This window comes from Oryx dammah, unplaced genomic scaffold (genome assembly GCF_014754425.2).
Source record: "Oryx dammah isolate SB20612 unplaced genomic scaffold, SCBI_Odam_1.1 HiC_scaffold_9, whole genome shotgun sequence".
Taxonomy (NCBI): domain Eukaryota; kingdom Metazoa; phylum Chordata; class Mammalia; order Artiodactyla; family Bovidae; genus Oryx; species Oryx dammah.
In genome coordinates this window covers 58,593,205-58,617,616 of record NW_024070193.1, presented here as the reverse complement: position 1 = coordinate 58,617,616, position 24,412 = coordinate 58,593,205, and the positions used below count along the sequence as shown (strand labels likewise).

The following is a 24,412-nucleotide window of genomic DNA, read 5'->3' as shown; positions in this document are numbered from 1 at the left end:
GTAAAATATGGGAAGAGAGTTACGGTTCAGATTAAACAAGTGAACACAGGGTAGTGCTTGAGCAGGGCCTGGCCTGTAAAGTGCTGGCCTGCGTGAGCTCTGTTTCTAACTGATCGCCACCTGCTGAGCTAGTTTCCTGCACCCCCTCCCGCACTCTGCTGCAGCTGCACCCACCCACACACGCGCCTCCCTTGCACTTCACTGCACACCTCCAGGGGGAGCATATTCTGTTCGCTTGTCCCTTTTACTGCCTGGCAATTGCCCTTTCTTTCAGGAAACTTGGAATGACCTCTTGCTCCAATTGGAGGTGCCCTGCCCCCAGAGTATCTGTCCTGTGCCTCACTGACCACACCAACTACAACTTTGGTGTAAAACTGATGGCTTCTGTGTCTGACCCTCCCCTACATTGTGCAACCCTGTCTCACTCATTTTTGGTTTTTCAATACCTGTGCAGAGTCTATTAGGTAAATGAATTCAGATAACCAAATCTATACCAACCAGTACAGTTGGTGAAAGAGGGCTAAATTGGCTTAGAAGAAGAATTCAAGGGATTTACTATGAGTTAAATGTCAGTGCTTTATTGCTTGGGATTTCTATTAACTATTTTGCCTCCTTAGAATATTATGATTTATTTAACTCAGTATCAAATGATAATCAACTAAGTATCAAATGACACAGGTTGCAACTTGATAACATAACAGATATCTGGATAGAGTAAGTTTTTAGCGCAAAATGAAGTTCAAGTGAAAAATGATTCATTTTACTTTAGATTCTGTTTTGGTCATGAAATAAGTCAGTAGCTATCTTAGTGTATTTTACTTGCCTTAAGCAAAATGGCTATATGAGGAGGCCTTACAAATAGCTGTGAAAAATGGGAAGCAAAAAGCAAAGAAGAAAAGGAAAGATATACCATTTGAAAGCAAAGTTCCAAAGAATAGCAAGGAGAGAAAAGAAAGCCTTCCTCAGGGATCAGTGCAAAGAAATAGAGGAACACAATACAATGAGAAAGACTAGAGATCTCTTCAAGAAAATTAGAGATACCAAGGGAACATTTCACTCAAAGATGGGCTCGATAAAGGACAGAAATGGTATGGACCTAACAGAAGCAGAAGATATTAAGAAGAGGTGGCAAGAATACACAGGAGAACTGTACAAAAAAGATCTTCACTACCAAGATAATCATGATGGTGTGATCACTCACCTAGAGCCAGACACCCTGGAATGTAAAGTCAAGTGGGCCTTAGGAAGCATCACTACGAACAAAGCTAGTGGAGGTGATGGAATTCCATTGAGTTATTTCAAATCCTGAAAGATGATGCTGTGAAAGTGCTGCACTCAATATGCCAGCAAATCTGGAAAACTCAGCAGTGGCCACAGGACTGGAAAAGGTCAGTTTTCATTCCAATCCCAAAAAAGGCAATGCCAAAGAATACTCAAACTACTGCACAATTGCACTCATCTCACACACTAGTAAAGTAATGCTTAAAATTCTCCAAGCCAGGCTTCAGCAACACGTGAACTGTGAACTTCCAGACGTTCAAGCTGATTTTAGAAAAGGCAAAGGAACCAGAGATTAAATTGCCAACATCTGCTGGATCATGGAAAAAGCAAGAGAGGTCCAGAAAAACTTCTATTTCTGCTTTATTGACTATGCCAAAGCCTTTGACTGTGTGGATCACAATAAACTGTAGAAAATTCTGAAAGAGATGGGAATGCCAGACCACCTGACCTGCCTCTTGAGAAATCTGTATGCAGATCAGGAAGCAACAGTTAGAACTGGACATGGTACAACAGACTGGTTCCAAATAGGAAAAGGAGTACGTCAAGGCTGTATATTGTCACCCTGCCTATTTCACTTCTATGCAGAGTACATCAGGAGAAATGCTGGGCTGGAGGAAGCACAAGCTGGAATCAAGATTGCCAGGAGAAATATCAATAACCTCAGATATGCAGATGACACCACCCTTATGGCAGAAAGTGGAGAACTAAAGAGCCTCTTGATGAAAGTGAAAGAGGAGAGTGAAAAAGTTGGCTTAAAGCTCAACATTCAGAAAACGAAGATCATGGCATCTGGTCCCATCACTTCATGGCAAATAGATGGGGAAACAGTGGCTGACTTTATTTTTCTGGGCTCCAAAATCACTGCAGATGGTGATTGCAGCCATGAAATTAAAAGACACTTACTCCTTGGAAGGAAAATTATGACCAACCTAGACAGCACAGTAAAAAAGCAGAGACATTACTTTGCCAACAAAGGTGTGTCTAGTTAAGGCTATGGTTTCTCCAGTGGTCACGTATGGATGTGAGAGTTGGACTATGAAGAAAGCTGAGCGCTGAAGAATTGATGCTTTTGAACTGTGGTGTTGGAGCAGACTCTTGAGGGTCCCTTGGACTGCAAGGAGATCCAACCAGTCTATCCTAAAGGAGATCAATCTTGGGTGTTCACTGGAAGGACTGATGCTGAGGCTGAAACTCCAATACTTTGGCCACCTGATGCAAGGAGTTGACTCATTGGAAAAGACCCTGATGCTGGGAAAGATTGAGGGCAGGAGGAGAAGGGGACGACAGAGGATGAGATGGTTGGATGGCATCATAGACTCAATGGACATGGGTTTGGGTGGACTCCGGGAGTTGGTGATGGACAGGGAGGCCTGGCGTGCTGTGGTTCATGGGGTCACAAAGAGTTGGACGGGAATGAGCTAGTGAACTGAACTGAACTGAGAGCAAAATAGATTTTAGGAATGTAATCATTTATTCACCACAAAAACTGAAATTACTAAAAGTAGAGCCACCTTAGAGTTTCTTTCCTTAAGGAGACAGGATGTAAATAAACGTAATAAAGAAAAGTATTAAAGATGCAATCATACATTTATATATTTTGAATATATGACCAGTTCTAGAAGTGAGACAGGACCAGAGATAAACTGATACACCTCTTTACTATTTGTTACTTTATATATATTAAAAATAAAATACACGCCAAGCTAAGTCGTGATATTCAGTTAACAATGTAACATGAGATAATTAGAATAATAACCATCATTTTCATCAAATATAAGACACTGCCATTTTCTCCTGTTAGCAATCCTACCTTTTGGAAAGCAAGTCATATTCATGTAAAATCATCAGCAAATTTTCTACAATGTTGAGCTCACTTATCTTCTCCCTACACTCTGGACTACAAATTGAAAAGTATTAGTAACTATGAGAAATGTCTTTTATTGATACCACATCCACATATTTAATATCTTATTCCTCATATTATCCCAGGAGGAGAAGCAAAATGCAATATAGCTGTATAGAGTGGGGCTATATTAAATGTCAACATTCAGTAAGTATTATATGTCATAAATTTAAATTTGTTCAATAACAGTATGATGATTAACACAGTTCCCACTGGAGAGGGGGATTGATAGGGTGTTCACTAAAAAGCAGTGAGGAGCATTACTCACAATATCCAAGAAACACAAACAAGCTATGGGTCCACTGATAGACGAAATAGAGAAATGCAATAATTGAATATTTATACATAGTTATAAGTGAATATAATTGGGTACATGACTGAATATTATTCAGCCATAAAAACATGCTGTCATTTTTGATAATGTGGATGAAACTAGAGGACATTCTGTTAAATGAAATAAGCCAAACAGAGAAGGGCAACTACCGTATGGCATCACTTACATGTGAAATTGAAAATAAACAAGCAAAACTGACTATATAGAAACACAGAACAGAATAGCAGGTGTTTACTAGGGGCTGGAAGCAGCAGGAACAGGAACATGGGGGTTAAAGTGCACACAGTTTCAGGCATGAGAAGACTGCACTAAAGATCCAACTGCTTGGCAACTACAGTTAGTAACACAGGGTTGTGCACGTGAAAGTTGCTGAGAGAAGAATTTACATGTCCTTATCACAGAACCAAAGAGAGAGGTGAAGAGGTCTTAATTATCTTGATCTTGGTAATCACCCCACAGTGTATATGTGTATCAAATCTTTACATTATATACTTGAAATACATAAAATTACATGTATAATTATTCCTCCATAAAGCTGGAAAAAACGAAGCAGTGATCAAATGACTGGCATAAAAACATATTTAAAGTTTTTATTTGAAATAGTCATAACCTCTGAAAGGGTTATCTAAAATTTTTTAAAGGGCAAAAATATTTAAAAGTCTTAAATATAGAGGACAGAATGAAGAAAGACAGTCAGGGAGATTCAACTGTCAAAGAAATGTGCAGTTTGAAAGTAGAAATAACTGAGGGTTGAATGAAAAGAGTAGATAAATATTTCTGGTCAGAAAAAAAATTTAACTGCTTTGCTGTTCCAACTTAAATTCTACAGTGATGCATTTCCACCCCAATCCTCTTCAATATATTGATGGTATTTTATGTTTTTATTCACAAATCTTAACTAAGTAGGTAACAAAATAAATTTTGCATTTCTCCCATCTGAGTTGCTATAGCAGCACAACTTTTAAAAACGCACTCACCTTTCAGCTAAACTAGCCAGAGCCAGAAGGGCACCCAACAGAACATTCGTATCTCGGGCACTGAGTAAGTTTACTAATGTCTGAAAAGCAGATTAAAATAAAGTTTAATTATGTAAAAGTACAAGCTTCTTGAACAGTATGTTTCCTTCTAAAGATCATAGATACTTAACCTCAAAAAAGGAGGTTTGTTCAACATTCACAGTTCTCAGTTGTTTTTGCAGCAGGCGTCCACCGCTCTTTGGACGAGCTCCCTGTGTCTCAACAGTCACCTCCTCAGGATTCCTATTACTATTACTCCTATTACATTTTCAGAGTCCCCGAGAGTGTACACCCAGACACACTTCAGACCAGAGCTGCAGCCTGTACAACTGCTAGGCTGATTTTGGGTTTCCACTATGTGAACTTTCCCCTTTAGGACCTCATGCACTTTACATGGAGCTAGCATTATCTTTGTTTCTCAGATCCCATCTTCTTTTTTTCCCCTCTCACTTTTTCCTTTCTGTCTTTTTTTTTTTCTATTTTTCCCCCAAGGTGCATGGCATATGGGATCTTAGTTCCCTGAATAGGGACTGAAGCTGCAGCCCCTGCCGTGAAAGTGCAGGACCACAGGATCACCAGAGAAGTCCCTTCTGTCTTCCAACACAAATGTTTCCCAGGCTCCAGTCACTGACATATCATTTCACAATTTTTGTCTCATGGCACCCTTAACACTAACTTAATGTTACTCAAAATTTTTCTTCAAATTCTAACTGATATTAGTGAAATATATAGCCTTTGAAATAAAAAAAAATGCTAACCTGTATATCACTAAGAATCAACCTCCATAAAATGAGTAGCACGTGCTAACACATTTCAGACAACTTTGCCCTAATACTTGCTGGATAGTGGCTTCCTGGGACACAGAAACTCACAAATTATTGAAACCTGGCTCTAGGCAGCTACCATCTAAATGGCTTTGCTATCTATATAAATGTAGTGTGTTTTCATTGAGCCTGCATTCATTCATCTTGAAATATGTATTTGACTCACCATCTTATTATGAGGTTAAACCACATGAATCTGACCTACAGACCATGGTAATTTCCCATGGTTCAAACTAACATAACTTCTGTGCCAAACTAATATTTATTTATTTGTAACACACACCTGGGGTCAGTTTATGTATAACAACATTTAAATTAGGCAATCAAATTAGTTGATTAAGCAATAAAGAGTTAAACAGCATTAAAAAAAAAAAAGAAAGAAGTTTGAGAAAACCTCTATTTGCTGTTTCTAAATTTACTCTTTAGGTGGGTTAGCAGAGATCGGCAGTTTTGGGCTAGGTCGGCAAGTTTCCGAATTGTGATTACAGGTGGGGAGGCTTGAGAGCAAGTGCTCTGGACTCTGCACGTGAGCCACCACCACGTGGCACTAACGCAGCCGCTCCTTCTGGGACCACTCACCTTGTGAGCTCCGCTTGTGGTGACCCATTCTCTTTGGTCTCTGACAGCAGCAAGTTTTTGAAAAATATCTATAAAGAAATGAGATATTTCAGTGAGGGATTTGAAGCTTAAAGCGGGGGAGTGCTCAAGCTTCCCAGGTGGTACTAGTTGTTAAAAAAAAAAAAAAAAAAAACACCTGCCAATGCAGGAGACTTAAGAAACAGGGGTTTGATCCCTGGGGTTGGGAAGATCCCGTGGAGAAGGGCACCGCAACCCACTCCAGTGTTCTTGCCTGGAGAATCCCATGGACAGAGAGGCCTGGCAGGCTACAGTCCACAGGGTCACAAAGAGTTGGGCATGACTGAAGTGATTTAGCATGCACGCAAAAAATATTTTTACCAAAAGTTGCTTTTGTAGGCTTCCATTTTGGCTCAACTGGTCTGCCTGCAATACTGGTGACCTGAGTTGGATCCGTGGGTTGGGAAGATCCCCTGGAGAAGGGAAAGGCTACCCACTCCAGTATTTTGGCCTGGAGAATTCCATGGACTTTATAGTCCATGGGGTCGCAAAGAGCTGGACACGACTGAGCGACTTTCACTTCAGTTGCTTTTATAGAAGTCTCTCTTGCGCTAAATAAACCTAGGCTTGTGCTCAATGAAAGTCTTTTAAAACATGAAATTGGGCTTTTCAAGAAAAGAATCATGATCTAAAAATCTCCCCTCTGGGTACATTTTGCCACTGAGCATAACAGTTGGCATGGACTCTCAAGCCCATAGCTGTGTGGGGAGCCTCCTAGGTATTCAAAGCGTCCCCTCTTCCCTGCCGCTGCCTCCCGGGGCCACGCTCACACGTCATGTTGACCAGCTTGTCCACGCTGTGCTGCGCCTCCCCGTAGCCGAGGTACCCGTGCGCCACGATCTCCATGTACTGCGGGGGGACCAGACAACAGGTGAGCAGAGGAGAGGACTCCGAGAGCACACAACAGGAGTGGTACGGTTGTGTACTTCTGAAAATGAGCTGTAGATGGCGCGGCAGGGTCACCAAACAACGCTCGGTGCCCCCGCCCCGGCTTCAGGCAAGAGTAGAAGAGGATGGGTTCTGGGCTCTCAGCTTCCCTGGGGTGCCGGAAGTGGAGGGCGGGACCTGGAAAGACTGCTTAAACTCTCAAAAATCCCAAGATGACTCATAACTCAATAAGTCTGTGTTGCAATTTAGCCTCCAAATATAAGATACAAATAAGATACATGATACATAATATTCAGTACCTAGAATTTTAATTCTTCAATATATCTTTTCATTAGAATTTTTATAACACACTGCATATATTTTATTGACCTTATGTTTTATAATATCCTAAATTACAACTAACCAGCATACAAGTAGATAGCAATAATTAGAATGAAATGTATGGGATAGTCTGAAAATCCCTCACTGTTTGTAATTGTAAAATTATAAAAACTGAGAGTAATAAGAAATAGGTTCAAAGAAATACATACATTTCTGACATTTTAATGGAAGTAAAATGGATAGAAAGATCCTTTACAATATAATCTTAAAAAGGATTATTTCATTAAATGAGCTAAACCTCTTGCCAATTAAAAAAATTTCTTCAAAATAAAAACTAGATATTATCTATTTCCAAAGAATAAAAATAATAAAATAGGTTTACTATTAAATTGCCATTAAAATTAATCATCTGTTAATAATTTAGAATGAATTTGCAGAGCCATGGGTTATTATGAAAATTATTCTTTGCATACATGCTATAGATTTCAGGAGGATGGGCTGTTTCAACTATTTCTATACCTAGAAATTTTGTTTGATTGTATTAATAGGCCCAAACATTGGGCTGACTTATCATATTTATTCAGCTCCTTACCTTCCCTCAGTAGTTAGCAAAGCAGAAAAAAATACATGAAGATCATTCCTCACACTGTCATTTATTTCCAATATTTTAGTGAGCACAGTAATTCTTTATTGTGTGAAAAAGTTACGAACATCCTCATAGCCAATATTTTCTCCTTCCAGCTTGGTGTGTGCACTGCTGAGGCCCAGGGCCTGCCAGCCAACACCTATTTATTTTCTTCACTCAAAAGACAGGTGACCCTTTATAAAACTCTCTCATTTCACAGGTGGGGTAAAGTAAGCCCAATCAGCCAGCAGAAAACAGCTCAAGTCCCTCCCTGCTCTGTGTGTATCTTGTATACTCATGGCCCTAGGCTCTTCTCCTTGCCAGGCAGCTATGTTGTAAGAGACCTCTCTGTCACACACTGTGGATCTCTGCCCAGAGGCACAACACAAAATGGAAAGGCAAGACCAGCCACCACAAAAGAGATCTTACCTGAGCTAGGTTTTCAATTCCACCCAAGCTATGAAGTATTTCCTAATAAAATAAAACAAGAGAACAGACATGAAAGATGAGAATGGAGAGGGGGGGATGTATTTTACATGCAATTGATTTATTAAGTCATAAGTTTGTAATGATTTCTGAAGGTCCACATTAGAATATAAATATGGAAAACTTCAATGTTTGTTATTCATACTATATTTATGATAAACTATTAATAGATATGGGCTTCCCTGGTGGCTCAGCAGCAAAGAATCTGCCCACAATTCTGCCTGCAGGAGCTGTCGGAAACATGGGTTTGACCCCTGACTCAGGAAGATCCTCTGAAGGAGGGCATAGCAACCCACTCCAGAATTCTTACCTGCAGAATCCCATGGACAGAGAAGCCTGGCGGGCACAGTCCATGGGGTCACAGAGTCAGACACGACTGAAATGACTTAGCACATGGGCGCACATTAATAGATAGGAAAGTTGGGTTGAGTTGAACTGGAAGTAAGTGTGCAGGTTGAGTAGAACAGGAAGTAAGTAACTGCAGCCCGAGTCCTCACTCTATTTACTTCCTCCCATGTCATCATAAAATGTCAGAGCTGCAAAGAGCTGTTAGATATCTCTCACTTTACCTCCTCATATTACAGAATAGGAACACTAAAACCCAGAAAGGTAAACCATTTTGCGTAAACGACAGAGTCTGGATAAAAATTCAGCCTCACTGAGTCCCAGGACTTTCCTCTAGGCCCCTGCCTGGTGTGGTCCATGAACCAGCAGCAACAGCAGCGTCTGGAGCTGATTCGAAATGCACAATCGCCTACTCACCCCAGACATACTGAATGACACTCTTAGTATCAGTGAGATCCCCAGGTAACTCACATGCCTGAGAAAATCTGAGCAGCATTGCTCTAGCAGAGTAGAAAACAGGGCTTCTCCTTCAGATGATGTGGCTAATGATCTTATTAAACTCATACCCTGAACAAATCTAAGGATAAGTAAGTAAGTAAAGTCGCTCAGTCGTGTCCAACTCTTTGCGACCCCATGGACTGTAGCCCACCAGGCTCCTCCCTCCATGGGATTCTCCAGGCAAGAATACTGGAGTGGGTTGCCATTTCCTTCTCCAGGGGATCTTCCCAACCCAGGGATCGAACCCGGGTCTCCCGCATTCCAGGCAGACGCTTTAACCTCTGAGCCACCAGGGGTAATCATTGCAAAATATAGATCTGATACAGATCTTTCAGGGCTTCCCATGTGGCTCAGTGGTAAAGAACTCTCCCGTCAATACAGGAGACATAAGAGACTCGGCTTCCATCTCTGGATCAGGAGGATCCCCTGGAGAAGGGCACGGCAACCCACTCCAGTATTCTTGCCTGGAGAATCCCATGGACAGAGGAGTCTGGAGGGCTACAGTCCACAGGATCGCAAAGAGTCAGACACAACTGAAGCGACTTAGCACTCACGCACCGATTTCCAATAAGAAGGCACTGCATAAAGCTTCTGAAAAGTGCTAAGAGAGAGGGTGCTGGGAGGCTGGAGTAAAAGGAACTGGTTTGGAGCTCCACTAACGGCCAGTGCCCTCAGGTTACTTGCACCGACGTTTATCTTGGGATGAATGGGTTTCGGGTGGCTCTACCTGTTTAACGCGACGTTGACTCCTCTCTCCTTACCTACTGTGCACACAAGGAGGTTATTTGAAATACAAATATTAGCCATCGTTCCAGCTCTGGAACGTGTCTGGCAATAAGTACATGAGTATGTATGAGGGGATGATCTCGTGCTACCCTGGAGCTGCATGAACAGCTGAGGAAAAGGCTCAGGGGCTCGAGGCCTCCTGGGTCAAGGGTCAAGGTTTCCTTAATCTTTATGAAGGGAATCTGGAAACCACACACCCTTGTTCAAATTAAGAATGAAGGTATATTTAGAACGCAATTAAAATAGTTCTATGACCAGCTACTAATTTGAATTCCCATGATTGCTATTCACTTTAGAAGAATACTGTATGCATTGCCAATAATTATGATGGACATTTTATACACATAAAAATAACATTTTAAAACCACTTATATTCTTTTCAGCATTTTCTTTTCCGTTCCTGTAAGATCCCCAGGTTAGGCTCTGAAGGAGACACAAATATACAGATGACAGAGGTTGACTTCACTGAGCTGCAGGCAAGGATAAGGGAGACACACAAATAACTGGAATTTAAGATAGATCTAGGTAGGTGTTTTAAGAAAGTTACGGGGCTTCCCTGGTGACTCAGACGGTAATCTGCCTGCTCTGCAGGAGACTAGGGTTCGACCCCTGCGTCAGCAAGATCCCCTGGAGAAGGGAATAGCAACCCACTCCAGTATTCTTACCTGAAGAACTCCATGGACAGAGGAGCTTGGTGGGCTACAGTCCATGAGGTCACCGAGAGTGAACGACTAACACTTTTTCATAGTTTAAGAAAGTAATACAGGAGGTGCTGTGACACCCCAGAGGAGGGACATATAATAGCCTGCTGAGAGGACTACAGAAAACTTTGTAAGGGTGGTGGCCTCTGAATGAACTTAGAAGGATGGATAGTTGTTGTGCTGAGGAGATGGTGGAGAAGAGAGGGAGATGACGGGGATTCCTCCAAGCAAAGAGGACAGGAGGATCAAAAGTGCACAGAAGTTGCATAGAAAGAACATCAAGATGTTGTGTCACTAGGAAAAGCACCTCCCTAAATTTACGAAGGGAATCATTGGGAATAATGTTAGACAAACAGAGTGAGATGAACCGTGGGAAGACTTGAACATGAGCCTGAACTGAACTTTGCATTCGAGCCTGATGGACACGTGTGAACAATGGCTGATCAGACTCAGCTGTGGGGACTTCTCCCCAATCTTGGAGGAAACTGGAGAGGGACGGGCATGGAGGGAAGCCCCATGGGTTGGCAGGTGCAGAGAGAAGGGAGTGGACAGGTGGGCAGTCTTGACATGGTTTGACCAGCTGGACGTGAAGGCCAGTGGAGAAGAAGGGTGCAGAGAAGAGGCTTCACCACCTGTACAGCGAGGTGAGAGGCCAGGACAGGATAAGCCCAGGGAAGAGGGGGACACAGGCTGGGTTAGACAAGGAGGTAGAGTCCGACATGCTGAGCTGCTGGTGGTATATTCAGGTGATGGAAGAACAACAGGCCCGGAAAAGTGTGCCGAGGGCAAAAGGCTGAGATCTGGCATTGCTGACATAAAGGAAATTTAAATGTGAAGCTTGGGAGATGCCACCAGGGAGAGACTCATGTTTAAGTGACTGGTCATGGTCATTCTTAAATGTTTACCTTGGCAAAAATATATCTATACAATCATCGGTGTTAACAGTATGGAACTGATTCCATGGTTCCCAAACCCTGTCCTAGGAATAATGATGTTATTCTGTGCAATGAGTGGTACTAGGTGTTTGAAAATATTTTTATGATCAAATAGTAGGTTGAACAGAGTGTAACAAATTATTTTATTATAGATTTAAACTCCTCTGAGCTTTAACATGCTGCCATGCACCACAGTCTCCAGTAGGAGGAGCCCATCTTCCCTGCATATGGTGGATGAGACACACCACCTTTCACAGAGCACTCACTGGGTCCTGTGAGCACCGTGTCCCGTGTCAGAAGCACTGTTACAAAACACAGGAAAAGGAGCGAGGCTGTACCACCACTAGAAAATGTCATTGCTATGCCCTCAAGCAGTGACTCACCATTTACTAAACAAGCAACGAGACAACCAGAGAACAAGACCACAAGGCACCCTCATCTCTGGGCTCAGCAGTCCCGGCTACCAAGCTCAAGAGCAGACAAGACTGCGCTCCTCCCCGGCACGGCCTGGGCTCTCAGGACCCAGCTCTAGACTTCTGAGCCTAGTGACCTGGAGACAGTTTCCATCAATCTGGACAAATGTCCTTGCTCTACCTATTCCCAGAGTTTCTCTCTTTTTAAAAACTTGACACGATAATATAACACTGATAAAAACTAGAGCAACAGCACGTCCTGCGACACTACTCTGGCTGCCGTCAGTCCAGCAGTGTGTCGCCGGGGCAAAGCGTCAGGGCCCTGGACACGCTGTCCCTGGTCGGGCAGCCAGCAGCACACTGAGCTCCGAGTGCCACGTTCTGACCGCCACCCACTCCTCTGCAGTCAGCGGTCCACGCTGCTCATCCCTCTGTCACAACAGAAGGTTCACCTGGGCCTGACCAGTACATATCTTTTCAGGTGTTAGGAACTACTCTTCTAAAGGCTGGTAAGGGGAAAGGAAGCATTTCCTGCCCTGGAGTCTGAAGGAAAGGTGGTGCCACTGACAATCTGCAGAATTCGGCAGTTTGCAGGAGTGTCAGGAGAGAGATACCCAGGTGAAGTTACTGCACGTCCCGTGTGCAGTGGGCTCTCCAACACTTCGGCCCCTGTGTTCCTTTATACACTTACAGATGACTGAGAGTCTCAGAGACCTTCTGTTTATGTGAGTTAATCTATTTTATTTACTGTGTATGTGTGTATTCACTCAGTTGTGTCCAACCCTTTGCAACCCCATGAACTGCAGTCCACCAGCCTCCTCTGTCCATGAAACTTTCCAGCCAAGAATACTGGAGTGGGTTGCCATTTCCTCCTTCAGGGGATCTTCCCAACTCAAGGATCAAACCCGCATCCGCATCTCCTATGTTGGCAGGTGGATTACGTGGGAAGTTCTTTATATTTACCATATTAGAGATACAAAGTGAGCAATTTTTACAACGCAAGAGAACACAAGCATGTGTTCCATCAGGCGTGAGGGTACACCATCATCACATACCCTGTGGCCTCTGGAAGGCTCCACTGCACACTCGTAAGAGAGTGAGAATAAGTCACACTGGAACATCACCTTTAAGACCATTTTGACCCTGTGGGGCCCCTGGAAGGGTCTCAGAGACCTGTGAGAGTCCCCAGAGCACCCTTTGAGAACCATTATGCTACCATATCATCCCAACAAATACCTGGAAATTTGGGACTTAAATGAGGGGAAAAGTCTCAGGCTGGAAACATGTGCTTGTGAGCAAAGAACAACAGCAACAAAATGATTGATGAAGCCAAGAGCTCAGAAGATAGGGGAGCCTATAACAGAGAAAATAGCTCTGGGGAAGGTTAACATTTCGGGGCTTCCCCAGCGGCTCCGAGGTAAAGAATCTGCATACAGGAGACACAGGCAATTCAGGTTCGATCCCCAGGTCAGGACGATTCCCCTGGAGGAGGGCATGGCAATCCACTCCAGTATTCTTGCCTGGAGAATCCCATGGACAGAGGAGCCTGGTGGGCTATAGTCCATGGGGCAGCAAAGAGTTGGACACAACTGAAGCAGCTGAGCACAGCAGCAACATTTAGGAAGGCAGAATTTTAAAAAGGAGCAAGTAAACAGCACAGAAAAACAGAAGGTGATGAGGAAGAACTGGAGGCTTTCAGGATCAATGAGAGGAAACAGAAAGTGTGGCAAGGGGCGCCAGGCTGCTGGAAGGAGGCTGGAGTGTGAGGCAGGCCATCAGGCCATACAGCTCTGCTGTCTCTCTATTGCTGCGGCTGATGGAGATGTAGGTTAGGAGTTTTAAGTTTTTCTATTTATCGTTGATAAGCAATGTGCTCTGACAGCTCACTGTGAGCAGCCTAGGTAGATTTTCTCCTGCTTGGAACTCCAACTACACTTGAAATCTCTGACACATGTTGTCCTTTAATTATGAAAAAGGAAGCAATTTGGTCTTTAAAAATGGCTCCTCTTTCATCTCTTCCACTCATTTATTTCTGGAACCTTCATCAAGCATATACTGGAACCTCTGGGTCAAGAGATGTGACTGGATCATGGCCCATGATGGCCTTTTTAAACGACTTCCGAGAGGTCTTGGTGCACAATATGCAAGGAAAAGCTCTACTGCACGTCAGCTGTAAAGGAAAGGGAGTGAGTTCCATATAAATAGTCTGACCTTTCAATAAATGCATGCAGTAATGAAGGTGAGGTCAAGGCTTGAAAGGATAGTGTGTCCTGAAAAGGGCATTTTTATGATAAGAAAAAACAGAAAGGGAGCCACTGACACCGTAATAAAGACAACAGATGGAAGGCTGAGGCTTGGCAAGGAGGAGGCTATTTCTTCAGGAATCAGAAGGGACGTAAAGGTGCATAATCGCCTATCAATGCAAGAGGCATAAGAGATGTGGGTTGGATCCCTGGGTCTGGAGGATCCCTGGGTCTGGAGGATCCCTGGGTCTGGAGGATCCCTGGAGCAGGGCATGGCAGCCCACTCCAGTATGCTTGCCTGGAGAATCCCATGCACAGAGGAGCCTGGCGGGCTACAGCCCATGGGGTCACAAAGAGTCGGACACGCCTGAAGTGACTTAGCATGCATGCACAGTGGAGCATAATAATCCAAACATTTCAAGCAACAAGGAAAATATGAGCATTCCTGCTAGGATGGCCTCAGCTTTGCCTGTAAAACAGGTAATGCTGCAGTCTAATAAGAAGTCCGGGGTAGGAGCGGTGTGTGAGAAGCGGACATGGTCTGGGGCGGCCACTGTGGATCACGCAGCACTGATCACGGATTCACCAGGAGAGGAAAGAGTGGCCTGGCCTGGACATTTGTGGGCACAGGTCACAGTAAAGCCCAGCGTGGCTATGACTTCGGCCAGAAATTCTTGGCAACTCAACATGTTAAACAACTGCTCTCATATGTGGACAGAGTGCCAGGAGGAGAGATTCAGGGAACACCTCCTTCTATGGAAAGGCTGGAAATCAATGGGAGATCTGGTTTAATGCATGCTTTTGTCATAAAAGCCCCAAAGCAAAGAGGTCACAGAAGTCTTTCCTTTAGAGAGCAATCCAGTCAGCCTTGTTCCAGCCCATCAAGAACTGGGTTAAGAAAGGGAATACTTCAGAGCCATCAGTTCTCTGAGCAAACAGCATGTCTAAGGCAAATATTTTGCTAACTTCTGTAAAGTCCAAAAACTAGACCTCCTGCTAAAAATCCACCTTCTTCCATGAATACTTATATTAATACCACACACAAGCTGTTCTTACCCCAGCTGAGGCCTATGGGGCATAGGGCAGGGGGGTGGGGGACACATGTTAATATGACTCAGGGACAAGGAGCCTAGGGCCAGGGGGAGAGGGGGCAGTGACCCAGGCAGAGTGGAGCACACACCACCCTCACCAGCATGGCCCACACGGCTCTGTCTGGGTGGTCACAGGAGAAAAGGAAAATTCCCATAAAACTGTGAGCAACCGGGACAGAAAGTTTTTTGAGGAATGTCACATATTCAAATAACTGGTTTTCTGAAGTAGAACAACACAAAGCCATCTTAGAGTACACAATGGGGAAGGGAGCAACTCTTCTAAAGAAAAGAGCAAAGCTACCATGAGTCCCAGGAGACTCAAACCAGAGCAGGTTCATCGCTGGCTAGCAGCAGCACACGTTGTTTTGAGTGCTGAGTTTGGAAAAGATGGCTATCTGGGTAATGAAAGGAAATACGTCCTGATTCAAATAATAACTCATCAGTAAAGCTGAATCCAAAATAAATGTGCTTCAGAGTGGTCTGAGCATCCCAGTAGCTTATCAGGATGGGGCCTAAAAGGAGATACCTCTTAGGGAAAAAAGCGATCTGTGAAAATGACTGAAGCATGTAGGAATGACAAGACTGCCCTTTAGATATTTAATTCTGGCAAGCGGAAACAATAATGGCTTATTAGCAATTTGGAGACTTCTCCAGACTGGTTGGGCAGTGGTTCCCCCAACCGGTAGCGTCAGCGACACCTGGGGACTTGTTAGAAATGCAGATTTCCAGGCCCTCCCCAAACTTACTGTATCAGAAGCTTCCCTGGTGGCTCAGACAGTAAAGAATCTGCCTGCAGTACAGAAGGCCTGGGAACCCATGGTCGGGAAGATCCCCTGGAGAAGGAAATGGCAACCCACTCCCATACTCTTGCCTGGGAAATCCCATGGCCAGAGGAACCTGGTGGGCTACAGTCCAGGGGTCGCAAAGAGTCAGACACGCCTGAGCAACTAAGACTTTCACTTTCAGGTGCCAGCAATCACTAAGTGTTTCTAATATACAGAAAGTTGACAAACTTTGCTTTATAGAAGCAGGAATCTTAGCAGCTGGGTCTGGAAGGAACAACTTTCGCGGACTAGGTGGTGTCAGGTAAGTGCTTGCTACTCAGAGTGTTGGCCCTGGACCGGTGGCCTCAGCGGAACCCTGGGCTTCCGTGTACACCTATGGAATCCACATCGGCGCTGACAAGAGCCCCAGGTGATTGAAAGTCTGAGAGGCACAAACCCAGAGACAGCATGCTTGAGTGACCAGTGAGAGGAGGGGAGACTCCCCCGGCAAGCGCCTCCTCTGAGACAAGCGGGAACCCCATGCCCACCTCTACCTCACCCCGTGCCCACCTCTAACTCAGGCTCTGAGGCTGGCCTCCGGGGAGTGCATGGCTCTGGGGCAGCTACCATGTGTAGGCCCGGCCGCTCCCCCTGTTGGCCCTGGAACCCCCTAAGTCTCCGCTTGCCGCTGCTCACTTTGGCCACTTGGCATCAACATGCTCCAAAGTATGGCCCAGTGTACCCTTCTCCAAGCTGCCTATGGTTTAAAATGCCAAGAGATGATGCAAACACAGACCAGAAGTCAGTCCACTGCATCCCACAGGTAACAGAATAGAAAGTAGAGATATTTCTGTCCCCACTAAATCACTTCTCTCCTATCGATTTCAGTAGCAGGTAAGACCCTTCCCAAACGTGGAAGCTACTGAGTAGTGAGAGAGGATGAAAAGTTACCATGCTGTGCTTCAGAGAAGAGCCCACCAGTTTTTATTTCATCTTCAAACTAGTAAAAAATATTTTTAGTTTTTGCAACCAACCTGATAACATGGATCCCTCATTAGGAGTCTCAGACAAATTAACACTCTCAGAAAATGAAGAGATGGAGCGCGATCAACCCACTCTCTGAAAGAAAACAAGAGAGAACATGTTTGTTCACGTTTAAAACCAATGGCCCTAACAGTTCGTGAACAGCACAGCACCAGGAAGGAGAAGAGAAACCAGCTCCCGGCAGAGCACTCATTGGCCTCAAACAGTCTGCAGTGGGGACTGTTATCTGACACTTACCCAATTTTAATGGAAAACACTGTCATTACAACATTGAGGCCCCCAAATTATTTGGTTCACGGGCCCTGACTGTCCCAAGAAAGGGCAGCCCCTGATCACAAGAAATAGCTAACAGGTTCAGCTTCGAAAGGCTCGATACACTGGTAACTTAGCATCCAATTAAAAAAAAAAAGATAATACATATACACTAGAAGAAAATTATTTGTATTTGATTCTTAATCACATTTACTTTCTAATGGAGTGTGGACACTAAACAACTTCTCCAGTCCTGGAATGGGATCCAACACCAGCTCCATTTCCTCCTCCACCTGACTCCCCAGGGCACTTGCTTTTGACCACAGTGGCCACTGAAGACTCAGCTACAGAAGAATAAGCAGCAGCTAAGCGAAAGCAGTACACCTGTAATCACCCAGAGGAGTCTACACTGTGTCCGCCAGATGCTGTGTCATCACTGTTTTCCCTGAGATTTTAAAATATCCCATGGCACCCCTGGGGGTTCCAATCAGCCCCGGTGCACTTCAATGTGCCTTGTGGGAAACGTGGGGATAAACTATTTTTTTAGATCTCAGGTCACTTTCCCCGGAAGTAGACTCCTCCGTGAATACTGGTGCTCACATGAGTGACTAAGGACGCCAGGAGACCTCCTGGAGTCAGGGTAAGGGGCAGGGGGAGGAGTCAGGGGAGGGGAAGCGGGGAGACCCAGCGGGCAGGGGTCTGCTGTGCCAGCTGAACCTCCACTGACCCCTCGACCCCCATGAAGGCAAGCACTCTGGGCTTCCCTGCTCCCAAAACAGCTGTCACGGAGGGGACGGGCGGGGAGGGAGCGCTGCTGCTCTCTGGGCCTGTGGGCAACGTGGACGCAAAGAGCCAGAGGCTCTTGGTGGTGCCAGGGCCAGTCCTGGCCGGAAGCCACATCACCAACGTGTCCGGGGACAGCAGGAGCGCGGATGACTCATGGGCTTCCGGCTGGAGGGAGCAGAGTGGTGGGCGCAGCACCGTGCCTGCGGGCTCTGGGCAGCTCTCCGACCACGCTGGGGAGGAGGTGTCGTCTGCACACCCAGCACCCTTCCCCACTGCTGCACCGGTTAGACTTAGGCATCAATGAATTCTACCGGAAAGCTTTTTTCGTCCGCTCCCACAGGGGCACCCAGGCTGCCGAGTGTGAATACTGCTAAAGACTTTTCTCATGTTACTCAGGTAAGACCCATCTGCCGAGAACGTTCAGGAACATAGCCCAGGCTGAAGCTCGGACCCAGAGCTTCCCTAGTCTCCGCGGACAGCACATCTGAAACTCCGTGCATGCCCCTCCCGCCACCCGCCTCCAGCACACAGGCTTCATCACTCCAGGCTTCCAGCCCCGGCTGTTTCTTTGTCTCCTCTACTTCACTCACACCCTTCGTCCAATCCCTCAGCATATCCTGTCTGCTCCAGCCTTTAAAATCTCTCTCCATTCACACAAGTTTGAGGCAGGAGATAGATGGGCCTCTGGGCTGAGCAGCTGCAGTTTGTCAAGCAGAGTAGATTGGAGCTTTGTTTTCTCTGACAACCCAAGGACAGAGTTAGAGGCAGGAAGTGAGCTCTGAGAGGCAGCAGAGAAAACGACCGTATCTATCACTCCTGAGGTAAAGGAAATCTTCCCAATTCCACACCAGCAGGAAGGATCCTTGGGGGTCAGAAAAGGTGGGCATCACTCCATAATAAACGTTGTCATACTTCCATTAGCCTTTGTGCTGGAATCCATCTTGGCAAAAAGACGCGTATGAAAAAGGCCCAAGGGCAGGGCAGGTGTGGGAAAAGGAACAAGATAATTGGCCAGAGGAGAACAAAGACCCAGAAGAACTGCCCCATATAAATGGTTTGCCTCCCTCCTCATCACAGGGGCCCTTACTGTCTGGGTGGGTGTTCCTGCTTTGTTTCTGTCTAAATACACAGTTTCTTTCTGTGCTCTCCCACATGTGGTGGTATGTCTCTGAAAATAAACTTTGTACCCTAACTCACCTAGAGCCAGACATCCTGGAATGTGAAGTCAAGGGGGCCTTAGAAAGCATTACTACAAACAAAGAGCTAATGGAGGTGATGGAATTCCAGTGGAGCTATTTCAAATCCTGAAAGATGATGCTGTGAAAGTGCTGCACTCAATATGCCAGCAAATCTGGAAAACTCAGCAGTGGCCACAGGACTGGAAAAGGTCAGTTTTCATTCCAATCCCACAGAAAGGCAATGCCAAAGACTGCTCAGACTACCACACAATTGCAATCATCTCACACACTAGCAAAGTAATGCTTAAAATTCTCCAAGCCAGGCTTCAGCAATATGTGAACCATGAACTTCCAGATGTTCAAGCTGGTTTTAGAAAAGGCAGAGGAACCAGAGATCAAATTCCAACATCCGCTGGATCATCAAAAAAGCAAAAGAGTTCCAGAAAAACATCTATTTCTGCTTTATTGACTATGCCAAAGCCTTTGACTGTGTGGATCACTATAAACTGTGGAAAATTCTGAAAGAGATGGGAATACCAGACCACCTGACCTTCCTCTTGAGAAATCTATATGCAGGTCAGGAAGCAACAGTTAGAACTGGACATGGAACCACAGGCTGGCTACAAATAGGAAAAAGAGTACATCAAGGCTGTATATTGTCACCCTGCTTATTTAACTTATATGCAGAGTACATTATGAGAAATGCTGGGCTGGAAGAAGCACAGCTGGAATCAAGATTGCTGGGAGAAATATCAATAACTTCAGATATGCAGATGACACCACCCTTCTGGCAGAAAGTGAAGAGGAACTAAAAAGCCTCTTGATGAAAGTGAAAGAGGAGAGTGAAAAAGTTGGCTTAAAGCTCAACATTTGGAAAACTAAGATCATGGCATCTGGTCCCATCACTTCATGGCAAATAGATGGGGAAACAGTCTAAACAGTGAGAAACTTTATTTGGGGGGGCTCCAAAATCACTGCAGATGGTGACTGCAGCCATGAAATTAAAAGACACTTACTCCTTGGAAGGAAAGTTATGACCAACCTAGACAGCATAGTAAAAAGCAGAGACATTACTTTGCCAACAAAGGTCCATCTAGTCAAGGCTATGGTTTTTCCAGTGGTCATGTATGGATGTGAGAGTTGGACTATAAAGAAAGCTGAGTGCCAAAGAATTGATGCTTTTTAACTGTAGTGTTGGAGAAGATTCTTGAGAGTCCCTTGGACTGCAAAGAGATCCAACCAGTCCATCCTAAAGGAGATCAGTCCTGGGTGTTAATTGGAAGGACTGATGTTAAAGCTGAAACTCCAATAATTTGGCCACCTGATGTGAAGCGCTGACTCATTGGAAGAGACCCTGATGCTGGGAAAGATTGAGGGCAGGAGGAGAAGGGGATAAAAGAGGATGAGATGGTTGGATGGCATCACCAACTCAATGGACATGGGTTTGGGTGGACTCCAGGTGTTGGTGAAGGACAGGGAGGCCTGGCGTGCTGCAGTTCATGGGGTCGCAAAGAGTCAGACACAACTGAGCGACTGAACTGAACTGAACCCATTTTTTTGCAGTTTTTTTCTCCTTAAATCATTCTTACTTTCAAACAGAGGCAAGAGCCAGGTTGGCTTTGCTTCTAGTGTTAGTCCCTGGTGGAGTCGCAGCTAGGACTCCTGGCTTTTGTCCAGGATTCAGGTTCAAGGAACCAAGGGGAACTAAGACCACTCACTGTGGTCTGAGATCAGCTTCTCACTCACTCATCCGCTATGACTCCGGCTTAAGCCTCCATCATCATTTGCTTGGACTATTTTTTTATTTGTATTTTTAAAAAGTGGGTGTACACCCTGCAGCATGTGAGATGTTAGTTCCCTGACCAGGGATTGAACCCATGCCCCCTGCAGCGGAAATACAGAGTCTCAACCACTGGACTGCCAAGGAAGTCCCTGCGGGAACTGTTGCAAAAGCCTCCCCACCTGCCTTCCTCGCTTGCATCTTTGTTCCAACTTCAGTCTTCGCATACCAGCCAAGGAGACCCTCCCTGTGGACACCCTCTCTGCCCCGGCCCCAAGAGTCTCTCCTCTCACTCAGGCCCCATGGCCCACAGGCTCCTTGGGACGCCTGGCCTCCCCACTGCCTCTTGGGCCTCACCGCCCCACCCCATTGCCCCCACGCGTGCCCTCCCAGTCACACTGGCCTCCCAGCACCTTTTTCACTGACCCTCTCGCAACAGGGCTGGGCTGGGAGCCTTGCCTTTGCTCCTTTCTATGAAGCAGCGTTGGTAACGTTTGAACACTGGAACCTCCCACACAATTAGATAGATGTTCTCTGACATGATATGAGGCCAGTCACGTGTCGCTGTTCTACCTAAAGTGTATGTCGCAGTGCGGAGGCCGTCAGCACAGCACAGCCTAGGCTCTTGAGGTGAGGAAGGGACGCTGAGCACTGCCGAGCGCCGGACCTGCCTGCATCACTGGAAGGTGCTCCCTGCCTGGTGACACTGCCCTCCAGATTAGTCCAATGTGACGCGAGTGTTAGCAAAAACCTGAAACAAAATGTGTCTGCTATTTCTTGCCTAGCCAAGAAGAACAAAGAAGACAAAGCTGTTTCGGACCAGAATCCACATAATTCCCCCACCCTCTCCCACCTACCTGCACAGCTGAGTGAGTACACTCAGCAGAGTTAGGGTGCTTTAAACATCTGCCCCCTAGCCCAAGAGGAGCATTTACTTGAACTGCAGTCCCAATACAGCCCTTGCCCAGCTTGTCTGACATTGACCCCTGACCTTTGTTGGTGGCGGGGGGACGGTGGAATTCAGCTTTGACTGTTTCTCGATCCTGAGAAATTCAACTCTGTCCCAAACCTGCACACCTCACACCTGAGTGCAAGAAACATACCTTCTAGAAGGCAGATTGAGCATCTATGGTTCCTCCACCAGAGCTATCACCCCAGCCCAGCCACTACTCTCCACCCCAAGCCACTCGCTCCTTCCATCCACTGACTCAGCTCACAGGAAGGAAGCTGGAAATATGCTTTTCTCACAGCCTTATATTTCCAAGGATGTTTGCCTGCGTCCTATAAATGAGAGTCCCCACAAGAGGCCTGGCTCTGTAGATGGAGGTTGAACACAGTGTCTCAAGACGATTGCTGGCTGAGAACCACTCTTCCTGCCACCACCAAGGCCCCTGGCAAGAGCTGCCCGCCACAGGTGCCAGCACCTCACAGCCCTCCTTCAATCTGGGCACCCGGACTACGACACCTCTGCTACTGGAGGCAAAGTTCAGTCTCTTCTGAAAAGAAAGACAGGACTCAACCCTTCTGGGGCTTCCCAGGTGGGGCTGGTGGTAAAGAATCCACCTGCAATGCAGGGGCTGTGGTCTGAGATCAGCTTCTCACTCCCTCATCCGCTATGACTCCGGCTTAAGCCTCCATCATCATTTGCTTGGACTGTTTATTTGTATTTTTAAAAAGTGGGTGTACACCCTGCAGCACGTGAGATCTTAGTTCCCTGACCAGGGATTGAACCTGGGTTGAGAAGATCCCCTGGAGGAGGAAATGGCAACTCACTCCAGTACTCTTGCCTGGAGAAGCCCACGGACAGAGGAGCCGGGCGGGCTACAACCCATGGGGTCGCAGAGTCGAAGACGGAAGCAGCTTAGTACACACACAGGCAACCCTCTCCGAGGGCTGTCACCAGACAGAATTATCCAAGGCCACAGTGGGAAGCTGCACTATAGTTCATCCTAACTTCCTGCACTGGGGAAAATAATGCAAATTTGAAGTACATTTTGAATTTCAATCACTTCTGGGAACCCTTGTCAGGATGTGGTTATTCTGAGACTCCTCTTAGAGACAGAAGACCTTTCATCTCATAAGTAGGGGGATGGTGAGCGACTGGTTTCCCTTCCAGGTGCTGGGGTCAGCTAAAGACAGCATGCAGCCAACACTACACCCCAAAGGTCTAACGGGAATAATAATCCAGTGGCAACAGCTGCTGGCAGCCTCCTGAGGTTTAATGCTGGCTGCTCTTCATTATTTAAGAGGAGAAGCCATGGGATACCCTGGGAGGTGACTCATGACAAATCTGTGTGTGCTTGCAATTTTTCCTGTTAAGAACGTACAACCTTCATGAGGGAAGTCCATGAGCTTTCCAATGCTGTTTCATATTAAAATCAATATGAAAAGGTTTTTTGCTGTTCCTTCTCACCTCTAAAAAAAAGAAAATAGTTCCAGAATAGCTTTTTGTCTTGTTTTCCTATTAAAGGAATGTAAATAAATGAAGAATTCTAGAAAATCTCAGGACTGAAAGTTCTGTTCCAAGCAAATGGCATTTTTTTTTTGTCCTGCAATTTAGGGACTGTGGCCTGAAGCTGTTAATATTTCTGTGTGATTCTGTCCTCAGCTGTTCTCAATGTAAATAGAATTCCTGGTGTCTGGGCCCTGCGGGGCATCCTCCCTGAGCACTGACCTCTGAGGAGCAGTTGTTCCCTCCCTGGCTCCCAGCCTTTCACCCCCCTCAAGGACAAGGCCCATTGGCTGGAGCTCTGCTGCCCCTGGGGAACGGCATGTTCTGTAAGGTGATACAGAGCTCTGTTTGCCAGGAGTTGGGGGACTAGGAGCCAGATTTTGAATAGAAACAACTGTCCTAGCCATTTCTTCCGCATGACTGGTGAAAGTCTCAAGAGATGGAATGCTTTGAAATAGTTACTCTCATCACCTACCAGGATCCAGATGCTGTCACAGGCCCAGGACTACAGCCTGACACAACTATGCCTTGGTGTTCATAGAGGTTACCATCAAGAGAAAGAAGACCAATAACCCACACACAAGCAAAACTGTGCATCAGGTGGTGACCAGGGAAAGACAACAAAGCTAAAGGTTGAGGGAGTCCTGGGAATGCTCTTTCAGGAGAGTCAGAGAGACGCTTTCCGATACGAGTAGCATCTGAGTGAACTCAGCAATGAGTCGAGGTCTGAACAGCCAAAGACTGAAGCGTGTGTGCACTGATTTGTGCAGGGAAACCCTTGAGGGCTGGAGCAAGAAGAGCAAAGACAGGGTCATGGGAGCTGACGTTAC

The 24,412-nt window shown here is 45.7% G+C and overlaps 1 protein-coding gene across 1 annotated transcript in view; it reads right to left on the bottom strand.

The window, feature by feature from the left end:
- Nucleotides 1–24,412, bottom strand: part of NEK10 (NIMA related kinase 10) — a 270,851-nt gene that overhangs the window by 208,694 nt on the left and 37,745 nt on the right. Inside the window, 6 exon segments of the mRNA XM_040246355.1 lie at nucleotides 3,092–3,178; nucleotides 4,496–4,575; nucleotides 5,938–6,005; nucleotides 6,765–6,843; nucleotides 8,258–8,299; nucleotides 17,125–17,209. Of these exon segments, the coding sequence (XP_040102289.1) occupies nucleotides 3,092–3,178; nucleotides 4,496–4,575; nucleotides 5,938–6,005; nucleotides 6,765–6,843; nucleotides 8,258–8,299; nucleotides 17,125–17,209 (441 nt within the window).